This window comes from Mus caroli, chromosome 8, assembly GCF_900094665.2.
Source record: "Mus caroli chromosome 8, CAROLI_EIJ_v1.1, whole genome shotgun sequence".
Classification (NCBI taxonomy): domain Eukaryota; kingdom Metazoa; phylum Chordata; class Mammalia; order Rodentia; family Muridae; genus Mus; species Mus caroli.
In genome coordinates, this window is record NC_034577.1 from 41,861,198 (window position 1) to 41,886,546 (window position 25,349).

A 25,349-nucleotide genomic window follows, 5' to 3' on the forward strand; every position below is an offset into this window, starting at 1 on the left:
TCCTAGGTTATGAATACATTAGTGTTCCATTGTGTTCTCAATCAGGCCAATAGTTAAGTTCCTAATTCTAAATATAAGCCCCTTGGGACTAATCATAGTGTGTTTTCTCTTGTACTCAAGGAGCCCGTGCAATCAAAAGATTAGGGATTTAAGCTGTTTTGTTCTTTTTGGAGTATCTGCATGCTGCTACGTTAGTGGGATTTTATTACACAGGCTTAGCATTTCTTAGAGCTAATTGTTCCGTCTTTCACCGAATTCATCAAAATGCAGACTCACAGAAGACTATACGTTTAAACAGAACAGTTGTATCCTAGCCACTCCTATCCCCGAGAGACGGAACTTAACATGGCGGTACCACTGGCTACCTGAGACAGATCATTGACAGAGCAAATGAAGTCCCTCAGAAGCAAGACAGAAAGCTCAGCTTAGCATAGTACCTGGCTGATATGCATGCTAGTATCACAAGTTAAAGGTCGGGCTGACGTGAGGTCGTTGGAGCCCAGGAGAGTTGATATGATTCCATTTTGATCAACCTTTCTGATCATGGTCCCATCAACAAAGTAGATCAGTCCGTTCTTATCGATCGCCATTCCTTTATCGACGAGAAGTAAGTGTTACTATTTTTTTTTCATTATTAATTTTGGTTAAACCCTTAGGCCTACTGACAAATTCAAAGCTTATCCCTGGTAATAAAATGAATGTTAGGTAAGATTGCTGATTGTAAAATCTTAAGAAAAGATAGGGGGAAAAAACCTCCCACACAGGCATTTACAATTCAACTACATTTATATAAAGAAACAAAACAAAGAATCCAAACCTCCAAGGGTCTCGATCAAGTTTAAGAACTTCCTAGGTATGGAACCTGTATGCTTCAGATACGAAATAACGTCTACAGTCCCAAGGTAGGCCGTGCATTAGAGAGACAGGCTTAGATTCTATTAGAGTCGTGACACTCTTCCCAACAAAGACGGAACCGAGCCGAGGTTAGTGTTTAGCTGGCCTTCTTACAGTGAAATCTGCCATTATGAATAATTCAGTATAGCAAATATTTTTTTTCCAGCCCGGGCTCACACAATCCTCCCTGGTTATAATGAAAATCAAAAAGTTTCCGAACCGAACGGCATTGTAACGGATGGGCGTGATACTTGAACGAGAGTCAATCTTGACTCCTTTAAAGCTTTTATTGCACAGGACTTTTAGCCCATTACCTCCCCAAATTCCTCATAGCAAGCAGTTTTTCCCATGGCATAGAGACAAAAGTTGAACAGCTCCAAAGTGGGTAAGGGCTACCAGGGTTGCTTAGCGATGGTTTGTACAGAGGCCTGGGACTTATTCACAACAAGGAAATTCCAGGACAATGAAGGAATCTGGAGTTTAATAGGACGTGACATGAATGATAGAGTGTGGCTTCGGTCTTTGAAAAGTTGGGCCAAAAAAAAAAATTGTACGACCAGTTCTGTCTTTAAGAAGTCCAAACTCTTACATTTACCGTAAAAAAAAAAAAAAAAAAAATCAAGTTAGTTAGCTTCTAGCAGTTACATACCAGATGGCTTTTAAAACAGTAGATGTGATGCAGCTTTCTAGAACATGGTGATAAAATGTTAGGCTCAGCATTAAACAATCAGGTACGAGGTGCATTTTATATATAAGGATACAATGATTTAATATAAACATATAAATGTAATAAAATATAGAAAGGAAAGGAGGAAAGCTGATACATTCAAGTACCTTTGGGACTCATGAGCGTTGCTTCCACAGCCTTGCCTCCATCCCCACACCTGGCCTCGTCAAAGGGAAGGCACTGTTCCCCGGTCCCTGCTACCACTTCAGCGTTTTTAGTCAGGTCTTTGGCTCCTGTGAGTGATTTCGGCCGATAGATTCTGCGGGTGTTAGTATCAGAGACGTACAAATCTCCGGTGACTGGGTCCGTAGCCAGGTAGTATCTGTGAGCTGGGTTGCTACTGTAAAAAAAATTCATATGCAAATATTAGGTGAGAGCCACTCCTTGTACGCAGAGGGAGATGAAAAGGGAGATAAAACACAGCCCGGGTTCCAGTGCTTATGAACTGGAGCCCAATGCCACAGGCTAGACCAAGACCAGGGCCAGTGATAATGACATAAGAGGCTGTGATGCGATCTGAGGTAGCAAGTCTCTGATGTGAGGTATGTTTGAGTCTGTGATATTTTTCTTTCTGACTTGATGTTGTGGACTCAACAACTTACTGTCAGCCATGATTTCAATGTAATTATTATTATGTTGTATGTTTTACATGTATGGACGTTTTGCCTGTGAGTATGTGTGTGTGTACCACATGCATGCCTGGTGCCACAGGAGGCCAGAAGAGGGCATCAGATCCCTGGAACTTGAGTGGCAGACTGTTGGGAGCTGCCCCGAAGATGAGCAATTAAAGCTGGGTCCTCTGAGAGAACAAGGATTCTTAAATGTGGAGTCAACTGTCCAGTTCCTAGTCACAGCCATTCTTAAAAACAATAACTCTGGAGTTATGCTGGAGCCTAAAACAAGGAAGCAAATTCTCTCCATTCCCCCCAAGCCCCAGTGGACAGATGAAGTTTACTCCAGGGACCTCTCTGGCACCTTCCTCACTGACCGAATAGATGACCTGCTTCGTGACTGCTGTTAGGAATCGTCACTTCACTTTTGCTATAAAACCACAAAAAATGCTACCTTGCAAAGGTAGCATCGTGACTGCTCTGTCACAACCCAGAAAAGCAAATGGTGCTGAGACAATGTCTGTCCAGAACTATGGGGTAAGTGGCATTCCAAGGCAGAACACAGTCTCTGAACACTGCTTTCTTAGGAATGTGACTTTCAGATCGGGTACAAATATGGTTGTTCTGGAAAAGACTAAAGCAGTTTGAATTACTTGGTTTTTCAGGGAGGATGGTAAATACTAAATAATATGTATCTTTTGATAATGAACTTGGTATTTATTTTCTCTCTCCATCTTGCCCCCCCCCCCTTCTGTCTTCCTTCCATCTCTTCACAGTCAGAAACACAAAGAGTCACACTCTTATTTACCCTGGTTTTGTATCTGAACATCTGTGAGATTGTGTCTCTTGGAAATGTCAGAGATGGCATACATGAAGTCTCATCAACATGGCTGCCTGAGCATGGCCGGAACAGGGATGGTATCAACACACATGCTAACATAGCATGGGAGAAGCTCGTGAGGCCTCAGGCCTACACAGAGCACTACAGGGAGCTAAAGAAGGCTGAGATCAGGAGAAATAATGATCTTCCCAGGGAAGACCACACCAATTGATTACACACACACACACACACACACACACACACACACACACACCTACCACCACTACCACCACCACCAATTAAAGAAACAGAAACCATTGATTTCTAAGAACGCAAGGGAGGAATTCATATGAATTTGGAGGGTAGAAAGAGAGGAGGGGAATGATGTAATTATATTATAACCTCAAAAATTATTATAAACATGGAGTATAAGCCTAGCGTGAGCATTTGAATTATAAAAGTGGCACAGTAGGTTTTTTTTTATTACTATGTTAAACTGTTATGAGACAATTCTCATTTGTTAAAGTTCTTTTTAGTTAGTTTTTCGTGCACATGTGTGTATGGTATGTGTGTGTGTATTGACGTGGGGTGCCGCCTTCTAATGTCTGCCTCTGCGGCTTTATTTATTTAAGCTTAGAAAGTCAGCTAAAAGAGCTGCCTAGGGAGGTCCTGAGACCCACCTGCCTCTGTTCCGAGTTTCCAGAGGTCCACGCATGTACAAATGCGGCCAGTTTTCACGTGGGTGCTGGCGGTTTCATCCTAGGCTCCCCTGCCGTCATCCTGAGCAGTATTACTTATGGCACCGCCCCCAGTCCCTTGGTTTTTATGAGTGGTGAATGTGTGCACTTTAGTCCAAGAGGTTTTTCTTACAATAGCAGGTTATAATTTCTACTAGTGTTGCTCCCACTGGTAGGGGAGCATAGAGGACACACTCGGCAAGATATTCTTAATATTTGCTCTTGTCCTGTCTCCTGTGACATTTCAATATGTCTTTCATAATGCTATAAGGTCTGATTTGCTTCCTGAAAATGTTAGGGGGAAAACATCTCAGAATGTGAATAGATTCAAGTTTGCTTACTTCTGCTGGTGCATCAGCAATTTGGAATACACTAAAGCATTAGAGTGATGTCCTGGCTCATCTTAAGATGTCTGTTAGTTGTTTCAAGGGCAATTCTAGCAAGGTTATAATTATGTATACTTTTTGATTATGTCCTTTGTTTTGATACATTAGATTTTGGCTATCTGAGTGTTGGCAGCCTACTTTCTAGCCATAGGCCATGAAATTTCTTGGTGCAAAACCAATGCACGTTCAAGGCAAGAGCTGGACTTTGATTGACACCACTATCATTTACTTGGGTGGCAATGTCACATGTCCGTGGGGCTGGGGAGTTGGGGTTAGATCTGCAGTATAATGAATGCATCTCCTACCTTCCTCAACACACAGGTGCTTCATTTTCTATTTTTTCTTGAGACATGGTCTCCTATAACCTAGGTTGGCCTTGAACTCACAAAGTAGCCAACCTGGCTACAAACTCATTGTCTACCTCCCTCTGCTCCTGCTGTGCTGGGATTACAGTTTGCATCGGGGTCCTGCAGACACAGACACTTTCTAATCAAACAGCACAGCTTTATCTGATGAGTGTAAGGCTCACTGTGCACATGATTCTATTGTCTAGAGCAGCGTGGGCGAGCTCATAGTCCGAGAGTGGAGGCGCAGCATCAGCTGGCAAAAGACAGCGATTCCTCAGACCCTAGCGTCACATAGGTGGGAAACATCTCTACAGAGCTTCTAAAATAGAACAAAAATGATACCAGCATTGACATGACAGCATGGATGGGGGAAATTTACAAGGTCCAACACCTAGATGAAGAGTTACAGGCAACCAACGGAGGGAGGAAGTGGGGAAGGGGGTAGGGGGAAGGGGGGAGAGGAAGGGAGAGTACGAATATATCAGTTCTCTTTGTGGATGAGCTCTCTGATAGGTTATCTAATCCCGAGTGGTCAGCTCTAAACACATGTACACATGAGCCACTGTATGGACTCAGCACACACAAAAACACACACATGCATACATATATACATAATAATAATAATAATGAAGTCACAAATTTGAGGGAGCACAGGACTGGTAGGCGGGAGATATAGAAATTATATAAATATAGCATTCATGTATAAAACTATAAAACCAAAATGAAATAAAAGCCCTCTCCCCAAAACAGGATAAAAGTGAGTTTGGAAATTTTTAGTTGACAGACAGATGACAGAGGATTTCTGAATCACATACACAAGAGGAGTTTGACTCGAGATCATTTGACTTTAAGTCTGAAGAGTTCCCTGACAGGGGGCACTAGAAGCTGTTCTCTAGTGGCCCAGAGGTCATGGGGGGGGGGGGCTGGCGTTTTGGTACAGAGGGGCTGTGAGAGTCAGGTGACATGTGTGTCTAGTATGTAATCCATGGTCACGCTGACTGGAAGCTGTCTACAGTTGGTCACAAGGCACAGGGATTTACAAAGACCATGTTTGGGGGGAAACATGTTCAACAGTAGAAGCACAGAGCATTTCTCTGAGATTGTCTAAGATTTTGCTGTTTCAAAAGGGCTTAAAATGACAGTTGTGACTGATAGCAAAAAGCAAGAAAGTGAACTCAAGCCGACATCTTCTGTATACCCCGCCCCTCAATTCTGAACTTATCCAGGATGACCCAGAAGCCAGTTATCAAGGCATCTTCCCTATAGCCTTGTCAATTAGACACAGATCCAGAGGCGAGTGCAGGCTGGTTACACTCATTTATTTTCTCGTAATTCAGCCGTCTTAGATGAGGGAGACACTTGCGGAGAATGGCTCAGAGAACACACACTATTTAACACTTTTTCCTTTTCACTTGGAAACTGTGCCACAGCTCTGAGCACACAAAGCAATAGAAGAAGCATAACAATGTCTGTCTATGTAGAAAAGCAACACTGCCTATTTCATGTTAACCAGAAGACTGGGTGACTGTAAACTGGGATCGCTTACAAATTTTAACTTGGAATTTAAGGAATCTGAACAGGGATAAGACAAAATTTACTCTCTTACTAAAGTAGTAAACATGGGGCAGGTGTATGTGTGTGTGTGATGTTTAGAATATCAAATAGAGTCCCATTTTATAATCATTCTAGTATTACCACTTAAGTAAAACATCAAATGATAACTGAATATAACTAAATATAACTAAGGAATGTTATTTTATAGACTATTTTAGAAGTACTTAAGAACTTGGCATGATAGCATCCTATTTGAATCTTTAAGCAATAAGACTGTCTTAATAGTCTTGGCCAGTATTTTTATTATGGTTTCCATTAGTATAATTAAGGACAGTTTATGGTGTGGAGGTATAGGAAGAGGACCGGAAGCAGATATTCTATATGCACTGAGTTGTCTACAATTGACAGTGCCATTCCTCTATATAGAATTAGGCACATTGTGTGATTTCCTTTCTTCCTACCACTTGCTCCTGAGTCACTCATGACTGCTCTGCCACACAGGAAAGAGAGGCTTAATGAAAGCCAGGCTAGCCAACAGGAAGACATTTCTGACAGGCATTCATTTCCTTCCGCCATTCTTTCCTTTAAAAAGTCTTTCTTCTTGCACTGAGGATCGATAGGAGGGCTTCACCCATACAGGGCAAGCGCTCTTCTGCTGAGCCACCCCCAAGCCTTTTATCCATTTTTACCTCTGAGGGGGCCTCAGTGACTGACCCAGGCTGACCTTAAACTTGTGCTGCTCCGGACTCCACCTCCTGGGATTACAGGCCTGTGTCCCTGGGCTTGGAAATAATATTATAAAAATAAGGAAGCTCTAATGAATTTAAATATGATCTTTCTCAGGTCATTTCAGATAGTTATTAAACACACATTAATCTCATCTATGATGTTGTTATCTATTTTGTACATTTTCCTACACTTTGGCTTTTCCTTTCTTCTGCTCTCTTTGTAGGCATTGGTGGCTGTAAATTTACAGTGATCTGATCTGGTGCCTCAGCCTCCCAAGTGCTGGGGTTGGAGGCAAGTGCCCCTGGGTGAGGCTCTCTCTCATCTTTCTAACTACACAGAAGGTACAACCTCTCCACTGTTAGGCTTCCTAAGGCTGACTTCACCGCTAAGCCTTCTCTTAGGTATGCTGACACTCATGGTCTGGGGCATCAACTTCCTGAGTGATCTTACCACACACATGAATATTCCTAAAAGGTCATTCTGAACATGCCACTTGTTCATGACCCTAAACTATCTCCCCACTCTGAGCCATTTATTTTCAGCGAGCTCAAAGAGGCCCTCAGCCAGCCAACCCTAACTAGCTTCACCCTGCTACCCACACAAATTCCTGCTTTATTTGGGCAGGTCTGGCAACTCTTGGAATATCTTGCTTACTTTGTCTCAGACCCCAGTATCTTTATTTACTCTCTACCATTTTCCCGTCCTGTGAATGTCTTTCTTCTTGCTTCTGATCAAACAGATTTTATTTTTAGATCTAGCTCAAATATCAACACTTTCTGGAAACTTCCTTACTATGCCGGGATTACCTAGTTTTGTTTTCTGCCAAGAACCATGTTCACAGGATAGTTGTATACGTCATGCCACGTTAAAAAAATAATACTGATAATGTCAATTGGTTACACATATGTCTAGTTTGTTATTATATGTGAGCTTGTCTGAGAGCTTTGTCTTAGATTATTACCATTCCTCAAAGCATCTGGCATGTGGGGACCAATTATTTAATACTGTTAGTTTTAATGTTCATGAGTGGCAATTCACAACCCAAAGGTCCTGCCTGGGTGGCATAGAAAGGAAACGTAGTAGCTCAAATGTGGTCAGGATGACACACAGAGGAAGTGACAGAGGACTAGGCGAAGGGGAATACAGGAAGTGTCATAGCCTAGTGCCATGATTGACTTCATATTCTATGACCGTATGTATAACAACACAAGTCCAAACAGAGAGTCTCTTTTCAGAGATGACAGATGTAGGTAACTTGCAAATGACTGTGGAATAAGTCTAGGCTTTTGTGCATTTGTAGGAAGTCTCCCTATAGAATCCTAGCCATGGGGAACATATTAAAAATGGTACAGGGGAAAGAACATGCACACGAGAGGGGTTCAAATCTCTGCTTCACGTTTCTTAGTTGTGTATCCTGGGATGGGATGTAATGCCTTCCAGCCTCCATTACCTCATGTGTAACCTGAGGGATTACTGTGCGGCTCTCTAATAACATACAAAAAGCATCTGGCTCGGTGCCTGGCATCTAATGGGCCAGCTTGTTAAAAGGCAGGCTTTCCTAGTCTTTTCTGTATCGCCTGCAGCGTATTCACATGCCGCTCGCTGTCTGTCTTTCCTCTTCTTTCCATAGCTACTGAGAAAACAAGCAGAAAAGTGTTGATATTCTGCCTTGGCTTCTCAAAGTATGCTCGGCGTTCAGGGGAGATTCGGTGTTAATCTTTAGCATGTGGACTGGGCCATTTAGTTGAAAGTGTAAGATCAATACAGAATCTTAGGGAAGGGTCCTGGGACCATGCCTGGGTATTCTGATCTGCAACAGTTATATCTGTCGGCAGGACACCACTTTTCGCTAGTTGTCAGTCTCTACAATGGTTTCAGTGAGTTATATTGACCTACTCATCTAAGATATCTGATGTAAAATATCACTGCCTTTTTAATATATTAGATATTTTAATGGTCAAACTAGATCTGGCATGTCTAACCCTGGCTTTGACTAGCTTTTGTTTAAAGCACTTTAAAGCTGCTTCTGTATTTTTCCCTCCTGTCTTTAAAGAGTGGCTGCTAGAAAAGTATTCTGACAAGGTTTCACTGTATGTAACCTCTTCAGGCAAGCATACACATCAATGAGATATGAAAACTTTTGGGCTGACGGTACTCTGTATTCATCTTTAGCTTTGAAGAGAGCCTTTTTCCTCATAATAATGACACACACACATACCAAAAAAACCAAAACATCAACAACAACAACCCCCCCAAAAAAACCCTCCATTGCTTCTTGAACCTAGTAACTCTTCTAATTTGGGAAAATTAGAAATTACAGGCCAAGAAGAACATAGGGAGTGATATAGAGGAGGAAACCTTTCCAAGCTCAGCAGTATGTTCATATTGATCAGACAGATATTTAAGTTTATAAAATTTGCCAGGTGGTAGTGGTGCATGCCTTTAATCCCAGCACTAGGGAGGCAGAGGCAGGCATCTTTCTGAGTGAGGCCAGCCTGAGCTACAGAGTTAGTTCAAGGACAGCCAGGAATATAGAGAAACCCTGTCTCAAAACAACAAACAAACAAACAAAAATTTTAGCATAGTACAATATTTTCAGATTATTTTTCTCAAATTGTTTCCCAAACCGAAACAGCTTTGTGCCCAATAAGACATGATCTGTCCTGGGTACTGGTCAAATTATCCTACTTCTTCAAACTTTGCTGTGTTTCAAATTTCGTTCTGTTTCAGAAGGCTTAGGTTACATTAAGTCAGTAACTGAACATTGGAATTCTCTGTGACAAGACTTTTCTAAAAAAAAATGAACCAACTTGAAAATAATTTCTAAAATTCTATCACACAATATATTTTGCAGTAAGTTATGTAATTGTCCAATTAGGCAGTTTTAATTCCTTAGATGTTCTGTGATTCTGAGTTTCCTCTTAAGATGGTGTTATTAAAAAACAATTTCAGAGAGTCACATTGAAACATAAAAAAGGACATTGGAAAATATGCAAGAACCTTTAAGCAGGGTGCTTACCTATGTCTAAAATCTTTATTTCTTGGTGGAAGCAGATAAAAGAAAGGTAGACAAAGAAAGCAGAGTTAGAAAAGGCTTCTGAAATATAATGAGATCAATAGTGGGCTTTAATTACTTGTATGGAAAATTGCAAGCTGAGAAAACACTGGTAATGAACTTTGTAGGCAAAATCTTATCAAACTGCTGTCAGGGCTGCTGGTGGATTCTGACAATCACACTTAAATCATGACAAAGGCATGCTGTTTTTACTATCTGCATCCCGGCTAATGAACGGGCTGACCCAACGGAATGTCCAGCATTCCTGTTCATTTTCTATTATCACACCTCGGTTCAGCCACTGTGAAATAAAGATGGATTCCTGTATCCTGTGCTGCGTATTTATCCTATGGAAAACTGAAATGATTAAAAATACATGTGGCTTTACCTTCCAGTTCATAGAAAGACCACTGGGAGGATGAGTAAGCTGTTTTCCGTAGCAGACTGCTTTCTGTATATTGCTGACCTTCTATCTCCACTTAAGGACTAAGTTCTTTCTAGAGGGAGTTTTAAAAACGGTAGGGTGTACGCTTAAATAAATAAATCAGTGTATCACATCTGACTTCATTTTTAAGGGTATGATGATTGTCTCTGAAGAAGGACCCCAATAGAGGAGAGACATACCTTAGTTCTAAAACGCTTGTCACATTCCCAGATGGGAATATCCGCCGGACATAATTGAAATCCCCTACGTATAGACTGCCGTCGATCCCACAGGCAAGCGCCACTGGTGCCAGGAGCTTGTTCCCGTCAGCTTGACCATTGCAACTTGGGCATGAGATGCTACGCCTCCGACCATTACCCATGATGCTGCTGACCACCGGAGGCTGCTGAGAGATGAACTGATTTTCTCCATTTCCTTTGTATAGTATACCTGAAAGACAGTTCATGTTTCCTTTGATGAAAGTGGGCGACAAAAAGCAAACAGGTCCCCTAGAAATCTTAGCACAGTGCGGGGGCCTTTCTGACCTAGAACTAGAAACTTTACAGTTCTTATGAAAATACCTCTATCTACAACCTAATATAAGATATCACATGACAAACCACATTATGGTACATTTCAAAAGGACTATTTGTTATGAAGGGAAAGACTGGAGAGGAACAAACGGCTAAGAAGAGGAATTCAAAACCCCAACCCTTAATACCAGTGATTCTCAATCTTGGCTACACGAGGAACAGTCTGGAATGCTGTAACAAATACTGAGGGCTGGTCCTTACCTCAAGAGATTCTGATTTAATTGGTCTGGGTGCAGCCTTAGCGTTTAGATTTTTAAAAACTCTCCAGGTGATCTTAATGTGCAACCGAGTTTGAGAGCCATGCTCTACATAATATTCTTTAGGGAACAGAAAGTTTGTCTAATTGTTAATCAATGTGGAAAATATTACAAATTAACCTGATTAATAAAATGTACCCTGGGATTATGAGTTTCTTATGAATTTACAATGAGTTTTTTTAAAGATAAAAAGTACTTTATGGAAACACAGTTAGAAAGTATTTATTTATAGGCACCCTGAGAGCAAGACTACAATGTATCACTGAGCCAGAACCCTGGCCTATGGAGGCCTATTTTTAACTCCACCATACTGCCAATGGTATGGTTCACATTTATGTGATGTAAATTACACACACACACACACACACACACACACACACACACACACACATGCACAATGAAACTGATGCAGAAAGCAAATTCGTTATTCAAACTGAACTCTGCTTTAAGGTCTGAAAGTGTCAATAATTTTACAAAGATAAAAACACCAGTCTGCTCATTAGTGGGCTTTGCTGAAAATGTGAGACCAAAAAATTCCCAAGGAATATTCAATATTTTCCTAGTAAGAAGCTAGATTTGAATTGGGATTTAATTTTTGGTTCACTCTGTTGTTACCACGTGCAGATCAATGGCTTGAGTCTGTTATCCACTGGCTTGTCAGCTGCTCCTGTCACATGAATATTTTATGATACTCCTCACTGTATTATTATCTGTATAAACCACTTGCTGCTCTGACTTTAGAGCAGTGTGTATTGTATTTATTGGGCTTTCTACGCTTCAAGGTAGTTCTCAGAGCTAATGACCATGCTTCGTAGCAGACAGACCGTTAAAAGAATAATCTTGCGGAAGGTACAAACAGAAAACTCGAGACCATGATTTTTCCTCCACTTTGGGATAATCTGAAAGTGAAGAAGTGATCAGAATAATTGCGTTCCCCTTATAGCTCAGTACATTTTAGGCGCACTTTGTGATTACTATTTTTTTTTTAATGCCTTGCTATTTAGGTGATGTAATAATCATGGCCAATTTACATAAAGAAATCAGGGATGATAAAACAGGTTTATTCAAATTTAAGGGAAAATAATTTAAATAAGCCTGGATCATAACAAGAGATGAGATGCTTTTTGCCTTGAATATTCAAAGACGACACGGATGATACCTAAGATTTCTTCTTTCTGTGATTACATTATTTGACAATTATGGAAGTATAATTTCCTGGGAGAGTTGGTTCTGCATTTTTTATGGGAAGAGAGCCCTGAGTCAGACTAGTGTTCTCCTGCATCTGATTTATGCAACTGCTTCGGATGACTGGTCCTTCCTTTCTCCTCCAGTTCAGCACAGCAAAAGGGTTAGCATTGTCCGGTTTGTTTCCCTGTTCCAGGAGGCTTGCACAAACACCTGTGGCCCCTCGGTCTGTGTCTCCTTTGTCTCTATCTATAACTCATCCGGCTTGACACAGTTACCAATCACTTTGTTTATTCAATTAGACACGTGTCACTTTGGACAGTTACCACTTGTCAGACTGTTCTTGGATACAATTGGAAATTGCCATCAGTTCACCACGGGACTTAGGTGACCTCACATTTTAAAGTAACAGATTTTAGAACAAAACAGGTTTTTGAAAGACAGAAAATTTGGCAGTTCACTTTATAAATCTGACCTGGTACTTTAATAAAACACCTCCTATATATTATTCTTGTTTAGAATATGCATGTTTTTATATATTTATATTGTTTAACCGCATACAATATTATATATTTGCTAATCTTTCTGAACGCTATTATCGAGTAAGCGAATAGTGTTGAGTCTCTGGAGTCCTGCTGGGGTTGGATGCCTATGTTCTCCCTATGGCTTTACAGTCCCTTGAAGGAATCTTGTTGCCAACTGGTTAGGCATTTTACACTGTATTTTCACGATCACTAAAACAAACCTAGGACAGTGTTCCCCAAGGTTTGTGAAGGACTCATGCAGGGATATGGGAAGACGTAGAAAATATATGAAATACAATTTTAAATAATTTAAACAGGAGCAGCTCCAAGCATGGTTGGCACATGCCTATGCATTTTGAATGACCACGATTCAGCTTAGTGTTACTCACAGGACAGACTGAGCTCACTACCATTTCAAGCAACACTGATGGCTCAAGGGAAGTTGGGAGTTAACATATGGCATGTTCTCCCTGGTTGGGAGTCCCGTTTTCTTCTTTTTTTCAAGTTTTCTCGCGATATTCTGGGTCCTTCATTGTGAATTTTTAATTTTCTACTTTTTTTCAAGTTTTCTCGATAACGCCAAGCTGTCTAAGTAGCCAAGGACGGTCCTGATCCTCTGCTCCTCCTGCCTTCGCCTCTTCCCAAGAACTAGAATTGCAGGGGTGTGCCACCAAGCCTTGTTTACGTGCTGATGTGGATACAACGCAGGGCTTTGTGCACGCTAGCCAACCACTCTCGCACACAAGTTACACCCCTGCATTTATAATGTATGTGCTGTGTGGTGCTCGAAATGGGTTCTGTTCCCAGCCTTCTGGAATGACCAGGATACACGGGAAAGGAAGAGAGCTAAACACTTAAACTGGTAAAGGCGTGAGGAGTAGTTATTTCTGCTTTATTTTTCTTCTTGGGTGATCTACTTTTATCCTTTGCTATCTCCTCTCGGCAAGGCAAGGGCATTTTCAAATACTGACTTGGAAATGGTGACCCAGTATACTTGGAAAGCCAAGATATAGCTTCCCAATACTCTTATTTTCAAAGACAGAACAAACATCGAAGAAACATCACTCCAAATGTGACCATCTATCATGAGCATTTAATGGTGTGACCGTCTCAATTCAACATTCTAAATCTTCCCAAAAGTCAAAAGGGATGCTACTGAGTAAACACGGGACATTTCCTCTAGCTATTCCTGATAGCAGAGACTGTCAGTGTGAGAAGACTTAAGACCGGTTAGAGCTCGTAGCCTTATGACCCTGATTTATAACTGAGCATCTTTGGGTGCTCTGATGTGGAAGCATGGGTAAGCATGAGAATAGAATGTTGGAAACACGGTAGGGGCAACGGAATTCCTTCCCACCGGAGCCAGTTTGTGCGTGAGGGGAAGGCTCATACTCTGCAGTTTGGTTTGTGATGTCAGGTCTTTTACTTTTTCTCTCAAATTATTCATTTATATTTCTCCTCATATTCACAGAATCAAGCTACAGTATTTTTGAGTAAGAGATTTTTTTTCCTTTCCTTTTTCTTTTTCAATACAGAACTTGTTGCGGGGAGACACAACGAGACACTTGGACAGATTAATTGTCAAGAATCTACTGGAAATCTCTTGGTAAAGTCCCGTGGATTTTTATCTTGGCTTACGATAAATCACACTGCTGCCAGTTTTGGTAGCTCTCTCTAAAGCCACTCCCTCCCCCCCCCCTTTTTTTTGGCACACACTGCTGTGTAGAATTGGGCACTCACAGATGAATTTGTAGGGATTCATTCATACAGACAGAGCAATTTTACCAAAGTCAGGGGATTTACTCTCCACTGGGGAAAGTACTGTAACAACCACCACAGGGACACTGTAAAATTCAGTAGGAGAATCACATAATTCCAAGGCTTTTATGGTCTTCCAATAATCTCTTTATCATTATTTTGCTCTACTAATTCCAATCCTATGGTGTTCAGAGGATAAAAAGCTGTGGTAGCATCATCAGAGTGAGGATGGGCAACTGTAATTGTGAGCAAGAACCTACCGTTCTGAACGTCCAGTACATGGTGCTTGTCCAACGTCCAGCCGCCCATGTTCGAGGCATCCAACTCGTAGCCTTGCAAAACGGCAGTCCTCTTTTCCCACAGAGTCAGGTCCAAGCACGACTCATACTCGTATCCGACGGACACTGGAAGTGAGGCAAACCACAGCTCATCCTCTCAGCCGGACAGGAATAGGAAGTTGTTTTATGACTTGGAGGGAAACTCACATTCATGCTCTGAGTTAATAGGTCTCCTCATTTATTAAGCAGTTCGTTTTTATGTATGGAGATTTGAGCATATGGGAGGTAAAACCAAACAACTCCAAATGCTATCTTATACTGATTTTATAGACATCAAGCCCACCATCACCATTAGTCTTACAAGGGATTCTTAGACAATATTAAGTTCAGATTGGGAAACTAGTTAACTAGCTATAACAAGTTAGTAGCACATTTGAGTTAAACAAAACCAACAAAAAATAATTAGTTCTGTAAATAATCCAAACTGTTTAGTTCTTAAGAACTTTCACTATGGAAAATATTTATGGTAGGTATTTACACATTAATTGTGAATTATTACCAAGTCACAATTAAAAAAACTTTATAAGAGTTCACCGTGAACCAAGGATTGGCAACTGACTGGTGAGTTACCAATTAAAATCTAAATTACATACTTTTTTTGAAGAACCCCCAAAAAGCTACTTTCAAGTAAAGTCGAAGCTATAATATCCAACTAAAGGTTTCTTTTAGTTGTTGATGTCCTGGCCAGAGCTTGAAGCTACACTTGACATGTCCTGCTCTGATGCCCAGTCATTCAGCGAAACAAGTGACTTGGTGTTTCCCTATTGTCCTCCCAATGGCCCTCTGAGCAGAGGAGCTGAAATAATTCTTGGATCCCAATTTTGTTAAGGCTTCTGCTAAACATTTCGATCGAAACCCTCTCATGGTCACATACAGCAAACATCAAAATGATGATAAAAGCTACAGAGGTCAGGTCATAAAGGGAGGAGGAGAATACATAGAAAAGGCTACTGCAGGAAAAGAAAGAAAGAAAGAAAGAAAGAAAGAAAGAAAGAAAGAAAGAAAGGAAGGAAGGAAGGAAGGAAGGAAGGAAGGAAGGAAGGAAGGTGAAAACAGTAACCAGGAGAAAGGACACAGGATCCTGAGATTTGAAAGCTGGCTCCATGGAAACGCTAATGCAATAGCGTCCTCTCCTCCTATGCAATACATTCCTTCCTCCATGGTGGATCAAACACAACCGGGCTGTGACTTCCCTAGATGAAATTGCAGCTACCAAATTTGCTTATCTCACTTAACTTGCTATAGATTCCTGATAATTTCTTTATAATTCTGACTTGACTCCATGTTTTTTTCTTCAGTGCAGAGGGGATGGGATATTCATGAAACTTACCAACTGCCTCTGACAGGCCGTAGACTTTCTGATTATATGCGTCCGTCTTATCCCAGATGAACGTGTAGGCCAAGTTTGGCGAGGCAGGAAACCACTTCTGGAAGAGTCTCCCAACCACAGCCACCATCAGATGGACCTTCATGAGGTTAAACGGTATGACGGCCTGGGTCATGGTGATCTTAAGAACTGATTTGTACCCTGCCGCTCTGGAACTCAGGTAGGAAAGTTTCAAATCTGTTCCTGGAATTGTGGTTTCTTCATGCAGGACCTACGTTTGAGAAAAGCACAAGCTCTTAACTGGGATCGTGGATGCCTAACTCAAGAAGATACAGTGAGCAGGACCCAGCAGAGCACCTAAAATAAGACACAGCAGGCTTGCTATTCACAAGTAACATCTGAGCTGTTTCCAAATCATTCCAAAACAATGCCACTACCAGCCTAATGCTCTCTTCCAGAAAGCTTCTTGTGATTTATGCAGAGTTAATCACATCCTTCAACTGTTGTACCCTGACTTGGAGATCTTTAGTTACAGTAGATTTTGACTAATGCATCTTCTATTCCGGTCACTTGGAGAAGAGAGCTGACATTTGTACAGTGGTCACCTCAGAGCAGAGATGTGTCATTAGCTGGTCCCTTAGAGGCTAAGCCTAAGTAAGTCTATGGCCTCATTAGCTTACCTGGGTCACTGTTGGAAAGATAGGAATGACAGCGAGGAGCACAGATGCATCTGGGTTAAACTGTAGCTGATTTCAGACACATGTTGGGAGGTAATGTAACAACAGCGTATCCTTATAATTACATATTGAACCACAATGAACTGCATTAAAACCACTGAGTTTTAATAATATGGTAAGTGAGCTAATGTCTTAGAGCCATGTGCATTATTCTCCCAGAGAGTAACTACAATGCACATGTAAGATAAAACATATTTCTGATTTCTGACTGCAAAAAGCGACTTTTATCCATGTAAGGCTGCCTTAATGATACATCACATGCATTTTAACCCTATGCTTAGCTGCCCATGTGAACAGCTCAATGGAAGGTAACAAATTTATGGGGGTGAAAGATACCATATATCCAAATTGTAATCTAACCATTTTGAAATACATTGGGGAGTATATAAAAAAAATTTAAAGCATTTTCCAAGTAATTCTTTCTCCTAATGTTCTTATTAGTTTCATAACTAACAGTAGATCTCTGTAGGTTTATCATGTGTACTGTAATGTGTAAGGCTGCCTTTGTTAAGAACTTGTGCCTATCTCACCACTAAAAATGCTTCTTTCTTCAGCAGACGAATACTGTGCTGGTTTGTATGTGCTCAGCCCAGGAGTGGCACTATTAGAAGGAGTAGGCGTGGCCTTGGTGGAGTAGGCGTGTCATTGTGGGTATGGGCTTTAAGACCCTCATCCTAGCTGCCTGGAAGTCAGTCTTCCACTAACAGCCTTCAGATGAAGATGTAGAACTCTCAGTTCTTCCTGCATCATGCCTGCCTGGATGCTGCCATGTTCCTACCTTGATGATAATGGACTGAACCTCTAAACCTGTAAGCCAGCCCCAATGAAATGTTGTCCTTGTAAGAGTTGTGTTGGTCATGGTGTCTGCTCACAGCAGTAAACCCTCACTAAGAGTTGTGTTGGTCACGGTGTCTGCTCACAGCAGTAAACCCTCACTAAGAGTTGTGTTGGTCATGGTGTCTGCTCACAGCAGTAAACCCTCACTAAGAGTTGTGTTGGTCATGGTGTCTGCTCACAGCAGTGAACCCTCACTAAGACGCCACATATGGAATTCAAACAAAGAACCTTGGCTGAGACCAACAAATTCTACTACGAACGAGATGGCATTCCTTTTGTGTTTTAATATTAGATATTTTCTTTATTTACATTTCAGATGTTATCTACTTTCCTGGTTTTCCATCCGAAAACCCCCTATCCCATTTCTCTCCCACTGCTCACCAACCCACCCACTCTTGCTTCCCTGTCCTGGTATTCCCCTACACTGGGACATCAAGCCTTCACAGGACCAAGAATCTCTCCTCTCATTGATGACTGACAAGGCCATCCTCTGCTACACATTATGCGACTGGAGCCATGGGTCCCTTCACGTGAGAGATGGCATTCCTAAATGCTAGTATATATCAATATATACACTAATCACTTAGTCATGAATGACTGCCTTTCCTGAGATAAAAATATTGGAATAGAGGCTCCGTGTCCCCTACACCTCTCGTGCAACACATCGAGGAATGGTGGACCCGGATTTGCCATCCATCTCCCCATTTGAATTTCTGAAGTCAAATTCTAGGCTTGTGGTCATGGCTATTTGACTGTATAAACAAACACACAGCTGCAAGTTGGCACAAAGGAACGGACTAAAGTAACTCCCACTTGGGTCTGTAAGGCAGCAGCTGGCACAAAGAGGAAGAGAGGTGAGGTAACAGACCATAAAGGCACAACTCTAAAGTGTCAGGTTAACACAGCCAAGGTCTGCATTAAATCTGCCAATTGGATTCAGTCCTTGAGGCATCTTGAGGAAGACCGTTTATGAACACACTAAGCTTTTCTAGTTTCCACTCCATCTACTCAGAAACTCTTTGAAGCCCCCCTACTCCTAAGAAAATCAGGGGATCTAATGCTGATGGACCTTTTATAAGGGGACAGGATGGAGAGCAGACAACCTAAAGTTGTGATAGGATGAAATGTTAATGCATTCGTTTGAAAAACAGACTTCTGCATCATGAGTGGCCCAGAAAAATACAACATATTTCCTCTTAATTTCCTTTCAAAATAATTTCCCATACATTTGATAGTCTTCCTACTTGCAAGGGAATTGATTAATAACCACTTCCTGTGACCTGCTAGGACTTACTACTCTATTTCAAAATATCATGTTATTCTTAATTTTAATAACCGATTATTGTCTCTGTCATCATTAACCTACTTCCATGGAACAAATATCTGTAATTTAGTTCATTAGAGTGTGCATTTCTCCTATGTAATTGAACTTTACCGTGTCATATTTTATTACTTAGGAAATATAAATCCTGCCAAAACGGGGAAGATATATCCTTAAGCCCACTTGCACCAGCTACATCATTTGTGAGCTCCAATCTGGATGCTTTAAGCACTCAGAAGCTACACGCACAGTTTGACCCTCTGTATCTGTCTACTGTTTCCTTGATGCTATTTCTGCCCTTTTTCATAGCTAAGCGCACCTGCTACCTGAGCTCTGGCCACACAGACATGCAAATAAAGCCAACAGGAGTCTGCTCACGACTTCTGTCTCCTGTCAGCTATCTTGTGCCTTGGATTAGCCAGATCCTTGCTTCCATACTGCCTAAGGAGTTCAAAGTTCCTTCAGACTGGGACTTTTCTTCTGTCTCTTTCCTCTCTTATTTAAATTCTTGTCCTGTTTTTGATGATGATGATGGTGATGATGATGGTGACCTGTTTTACATTTACCCATTTATCTCCTGTCTGGGTGGGGTGGGTGGGTTGTGAATGCAGGTTGGGGGACGATCTCAGGGAGTTGGTTCTTTTCTTCTGCCAGGTGGGTGTTGGGGATCAAATGCAGGCTGTCAGCTTTGCTCAATGATCCATCCCACCAATTTCTATCCATGTCGTTGGCTACTATGCTGCTGTCACTCATTTCTCCACATGACTGCTACCCTCTTCTCTCTCCAGTCTCATCACTCTGTGGAGATAGTCCCCTCAGCAGTGCTGCTTCTGGCTTACTCAGGGACTGCCCTCTGTCTTGAACTTGCCACTGTTCATTCAGATATTTACTGCACTATAGTGACAGGGTTTGTGTCCTGGTCGTCTTTAAATCCTCCTTGGGTACTCCGTACATCACACCTACTGTGTGAATGACTTGCAAAAAGACTACATCCATTCATGGACTTGTTGCTTATTTGAAACACATTGCTGTGGGTAGATCTCGCTAGAAATCTGTCAACCTCTGGACAGATATTGCTTCTGAGTAAGGCTATTATAGAACTAAGAAGTTATGAGTTACCAGGTGGACCCGGAGAAGGAAGTATCAAATCGAATCACAGTGAAGTTCCCAAGCATCCCCTCAGAGTTGACTTGGATGTTAAAATCTCCATAATGTCATTTCCACAGAGTGTCTGCCAGGAGAGCCTTTTTATAACCTCTACGTCTCTGTCTAGCCTCTTGCCATCTCTGTCTGCACTTCCTCACCTCATCCATGTTACAAGTGCATCTGTGAGCCAGACCCCCAAGATTCCTACCCTTAATGTCAACCACACCCTGGACTCACCTGCAACGTATCCACTGACCAGTGCCGCCTTGGCAGAGAGATCTCTTCCAGCTAACACAATATAGGATTCCCACTTCCACCCACTTTACCCTGCTTCGGATGTCTAACAAGCCTTATCCTAAGTTGAAGCGTATTAAGGGTTCAGTTTCTTCCCTCTTTGGTTGTTAAGCTCGCAGAGACCAAGTACTCTGACTGCTTTACCACTGGTCCCCACTTATGACTGCTATAGAACAAGCACTTCAAACATGCTTGATGAATGAATGTGACAATGCTGGTGTGTGTGTTTGCACTTTAAAGATTATGCTATTATTTATTATTGTTGCTGTTAGTATTATTATTATTATAGTACTGAGATTAAACCTATTATTATTATTATTGTTATTATTTTTATTGATGTGGTACTGAGGATTGAACCTAAGAATCACACATGCTAGGCAAGTTCTTTATCAACGAGCAATGTTCCCAGCCCCCTTTACTACTGACATGGCTGCTGGAAACTGAATTCTGGGTCACAGGGAGAACAGCTAATGCTCTTTAGCAGCTGAGGCATCTCTCTGGCCCCATCTACTTTTTATTTTGAAACAAGGTCTCACTAGGTTGTCCAAAGGTGGCTTTGAATTCATTCCGTAGCCTGGGAAAGCCTTGAACCTGAAACGCTCCAAGCTCAGCCTCCTGAATATCTGGAGTTACAGGCCTGCACCATTGGCCTGGTTTTGAACCACATCGTCTTACTCTGCATTTCAGAAGAACATTCATTACTGTTGTACCTAATGCCCTGCCTTTAAGATCTGAAAGTTATTTCAGACACAGGGGAAGGAAACCACCTCTAGGTGTTTCAGTAGATAAATTGAATATTTAACATGACTGGTTCTTTAAAAGTTAGACAGTTTATTCCCATGGAGACTAGAGCATTAAGAGATAAATTATTAGACTTTAAAATGTGATAACTAAGTTTTTTAGATAACACCTTTAGAAAGTTAATGTTTCTTGTCAAGTCACCTTTTCCAAGATATGTTTTTTCACTCTAGGACACACATCACATGTTACAGAAGTAGGATGGCACCAGAATCCTGGAAGTGTTGAAGATTATTCTTTGCAAGCCACGACTGGAGATGCTCCCATGTGATGATGCTGCCCGCCCGCTGTAACAGCTTACCTGTGTCTCGGGGATGATGGGGCTGTCCTCAGGGGAAGACCTGAAGAAGGTGGATAACGGTGATGACACAATGATGGGACTTGGCCTCACAAAGCCACTGAGGTCACAGCTGGGAATGTCGTTCTCCTCTTTCTTCATGACAAGGGTATCCATCACATAAAAGACATTCCAGGGAATCCACACAGTGTGGTACTGTGTGAGGAACGGGGAACGCTCGAATACCAAAGTCAGAGAAGCGCCACCATTTGCCACCAAGTCAAACCTAAGAACGGACAAGATGCACTTAGTATGACTAAGTTAGTGAGCCGCCACCTTACAATGACCAATGCTTTCCTCAAGTTAAAATGATTCACAAATAATCTTTCCTCCTAATTTTGATATGAAATAGTTTCCATCTCTGCTCAAGTGGAATTACATAGCAAGCATTTAACCGTCCTTTCTCTAGTCACCGAGCCGTCTATTTGCCTTTCCCTAACTTCCTATCTATTCTTTGGAACCATCTAAACTCAGTTGCAGACAGTAAGAAACATCTCCAATAAATATTCAACACAATTCTTCAAAGACAAAAAACATTCTCTGACAGGACCACAGTATTCTATCACGCCTCAGAAAACGGGATGAACTTTTATGGCAAATGAATACATGACTCTCAGTCTCTGCTTCCTGCACTGTCCTGGGTTTTTAGAGTCTGAGAGTTGTTGCCTTTCTATTAAAAAAGACAATACAACAAGACGGGTGATGGGTGGACGCCCAGCCTCATGCTGAGAATCCGTCCCATGGAGACAGCAGGATGCAGCAGACTCACATTCCATCCTGGCGGGTAATGGTATACCCATATTCTGAGTAGTGTAAAAACGACACGTTGACGCCAATAAGTGGGGTTCCATCAGCTGTTAGTACTTGGCCTCTGATGACGGACGCAAGGCTGTGGGAAAAGTACAAGAGACTGAATGAATCTCTGTCTTCCCTGGCCAACATTATCATGATTTATAGAGAAGTCAAGCCAAAGGTAAAAATATCATAAACAATCAAGAGCTATCAAAAAAAAAAGAAAAGAAAAAAAAGAAAAAAAAGCAGATCTGAAATAGCCCCGAGACCGTCTTCCTTTAAATTCAGTGTAATTTATTTTTCTAAATGCCTGGTGTTCACCCCGAGTTTTAATTTGCTGCAATCTATTTATTTTGGAGCATTATCAAGACTAGTAATTTTAAAAATTATAAGTGATTCTCTTCCCGCCCCCCCCCCATATGGCATATATATGACTTCTAGAAGAAAAGTATCCTTTCCAATGAATTCCGGGGCAATCTGTAAATCTGCTGGGACCACAAAGTACAAGATTTAAGTGGGCAATGAGAAACACGTGTGCAGCAGCTTCTAAGCTGCTGCTGGGGCTCGGTGCATGATTGCCGTCAATGACTGCAGACCCAGGAGTTCTGCGTAAATCATCTGCCTCTGCTCAGCGAGACGCGAGACACCTGCTTTCAGTTTCTGGTTGATTTTCAGGTCATTACCGCTCTGTAAAACACCAGTCAAACAGCTTATGCAACCTTACTGCCATGCCGTTAGCAGCTCCATTACATTAATTCATAATTATTTAGTGAGCCCAGCTTTAACAAAAAAAAAAAGAAGAAGTGCACTTCTCTTTGCCTTTTGGGGTCTTTTCATCATGCTTTCTGAAATGTTTCCAACTGGGCTCAAAAAAAAATCAGCTGGTTAAATGAAGATTTATTGACTCCTTAACGGGGTGTCCTGTTAAGTCTCAGGTATTGAAATTGACAAAGTATGTGAACAGTGTCAAAAATGCTCAAAATGGGAAGTTTGATGAAGAATTTTGCAAAAAAGGGGAAAAAAACCCCACATATAAGCAGTTTTCTCAAACACACCCATCAGCATTTCACACAAAGCCTGCAGAACTGTTCTCAAGACCCTTATGAGGAAAGCAAGCATTAACCTCTTATTGAACGGACTTTCTCCAGGGAGCACGTGGGTGCTATCCGATCCAATCAGGAAACTGATTCGGTCATAGAAGGACTTGGCAGCTTGCTGAGATGGTGTCTGAAGGCTTTGGCTAATGATATCCTGAGGATCAGGCAAGCCACGACAGTAGGGCTGGTTTTGGCAGGAGCTCTGGAGGCAGCAATCAGGATCCATGCAGTCGATGAGTCCGTCTGCAGAGGAAACAGCACACCGGTTAGCCGGCTAGCCGGATCTGCTCCGTGTGCCACGCACAGCGTGGGGTGACTTGTGTCTACTGGCGGGTTTGTTTCATGTCAGTTAATTTGCCACTGTGTATCTGATGGCTATCTCTGCGAGGCATCCTTTTGGAAGCCCGATGAAATACAGACATTGCACTCGAATCTGCTTTTACAGAAAGTAAAGGGCGAGACTGAGAACGGTTGAAAGTAATCCTGTTTAACGTTTATTCCCAGTGAGGAATGTGCATTACTGATGAGTACACCTTACTAGCAGGAAGGAATCAAGACGAGTTGTAAACACAATTATTGAAGCTGTCTATGTTTTAGAGAAATGCCCCAGGAGTTCCCATACTAGGCACACAGAGAAAACAGACAGGGATCCGTGTACGTTGAAGCTCTAAAATTGGGAAAAGGACTGCAAAGGGAGAGATGTGAAGAAGCCATCACGAACACGCTAACATAAAGCGGGTGAGTTTAGCCAGCCATCTCCCATAGAAACAGTTCTCCTAAGAAGGGTAAATGACATTCTAGCAGGGAGTAAGGCATTTCTCAAATTGATTTCTTTCTTTACTACCCCTAAAATGTAGTATTATTAAAACAACAACAACAACAACAACAACAACAACAAAATAGCAAATGTAAATTAGTCATGATCATGGAGGTTATAATAATGTCTACCATGGAAGCTGGACCTACGATATTCGTGACATAAAGGAGCACGGGTACAGTCACCAATGTCTTCGCTAAGAATATTACAAAGGAACACTTGGTGGTTCACAGTCACGTGCCACATGACACATTTCTGTTAACAAGGAGCTACACGCAAGTCAGTGGTCTCAAAAGACCTAGCGCTGCTGCCTGCTAGTGCGACCTGCTTGCCCAGTGCGCTGCCAGTCACAGAAAACTGGGCTGCAAGGAAAATGCCATCAAGTACATAGCATTTAATAGTGGTAATAAATGATTATGCTGCGGGTTTATCATTTGTTCTATGACATCATTTGCCATCTCTTCAGAGTATGTTCTGTCTGGTGCAATAAAAGGGCTATTTTAAATCACATGCCTTGTTATGACAACAGAGGTTTCTCATGTCTCAGGATCCCCTCTCTTTAACATTAGGTAACCAGGATAAGCGAACGCTTCAGAGGTCTGGAGCAGTGATCAAATGGTCCGGTGATGCAGGTCTTGGAATGCATCTCGGGCCTGAATATATTCTGCATGAGGCTTATCACCACCCATGTGATATGCGAGTGGCTGTCAGTCACTGCCATGTCCCCCACCCCCCAAGCCCATAGTCTGATCACCAGTTAAATACATAAAACTGGACCTCTTGGTAACTGTATCTCTTAAAATAGATTAATGAAGCCAGGCGTGGTGGCACATGCCTTTAATCCCAGCACTCGGGAGGCAGAGGCAGGCGGATTTCTGAGTTCGAGGCCAGCCTGGTCTACAAAGTG

General features: G+C 41.8%; 1 protein-coding gene across 10 annotated transcripts in view; it reads right to left on the reverse strand.

The window, feature by feature from the left end:
- The window catches only part of Tenm3 (teneurin transmembrane protein 3), a 1,292,348-nt gene that overhangs the window by 49,491 nt on the left and 1,217,508 nt on the right, over positions 1-25,349 (reverse strand). For 7 of the 10 annotated variants that reach the window (XM_029480775.1, XM_029480772.1, XM_029480774.1 and 4 more), the window contains 9 exons: positions 23,652-23,868; positions 22,506-22,625; positions 21,701-21,962; positions 16,270-16,537; positions 14,862-15,005; positions 10,485-10,734; positions 9,825-9,845; positions 1,729-1,961; positions 438-592 (listed from right to left, as the gene is read on the reverse strand). In XM_029480775.1, the coding sequence (XP_029336635.1) occupies positions 438-592; positions 1,729-1,961; positions 9,825-9,845; positions 10,485-10,734; positions 14,862-15,005; positions 16,270-16,537; positions 21,701-21,962; positions 22,506-22,625; positions 23,652-23,868 (1,670 nt within the window). The remainder of the gene's footprint in view (positions 1-437; positions 593-1,728; positions 1,962-9,824; positions 9,846-10,484; positions 10,735-14,861; positions 15,006-16,269; positions 16,538-21,700; positions 21,963-22,505; positions 22,626-23,651; positions 23,869-25,349) is intronic. The other 3 variants (XM_029480778.1, XM_029480777.1, XM_029480776.1) reach the window with 1 other exon arrangement.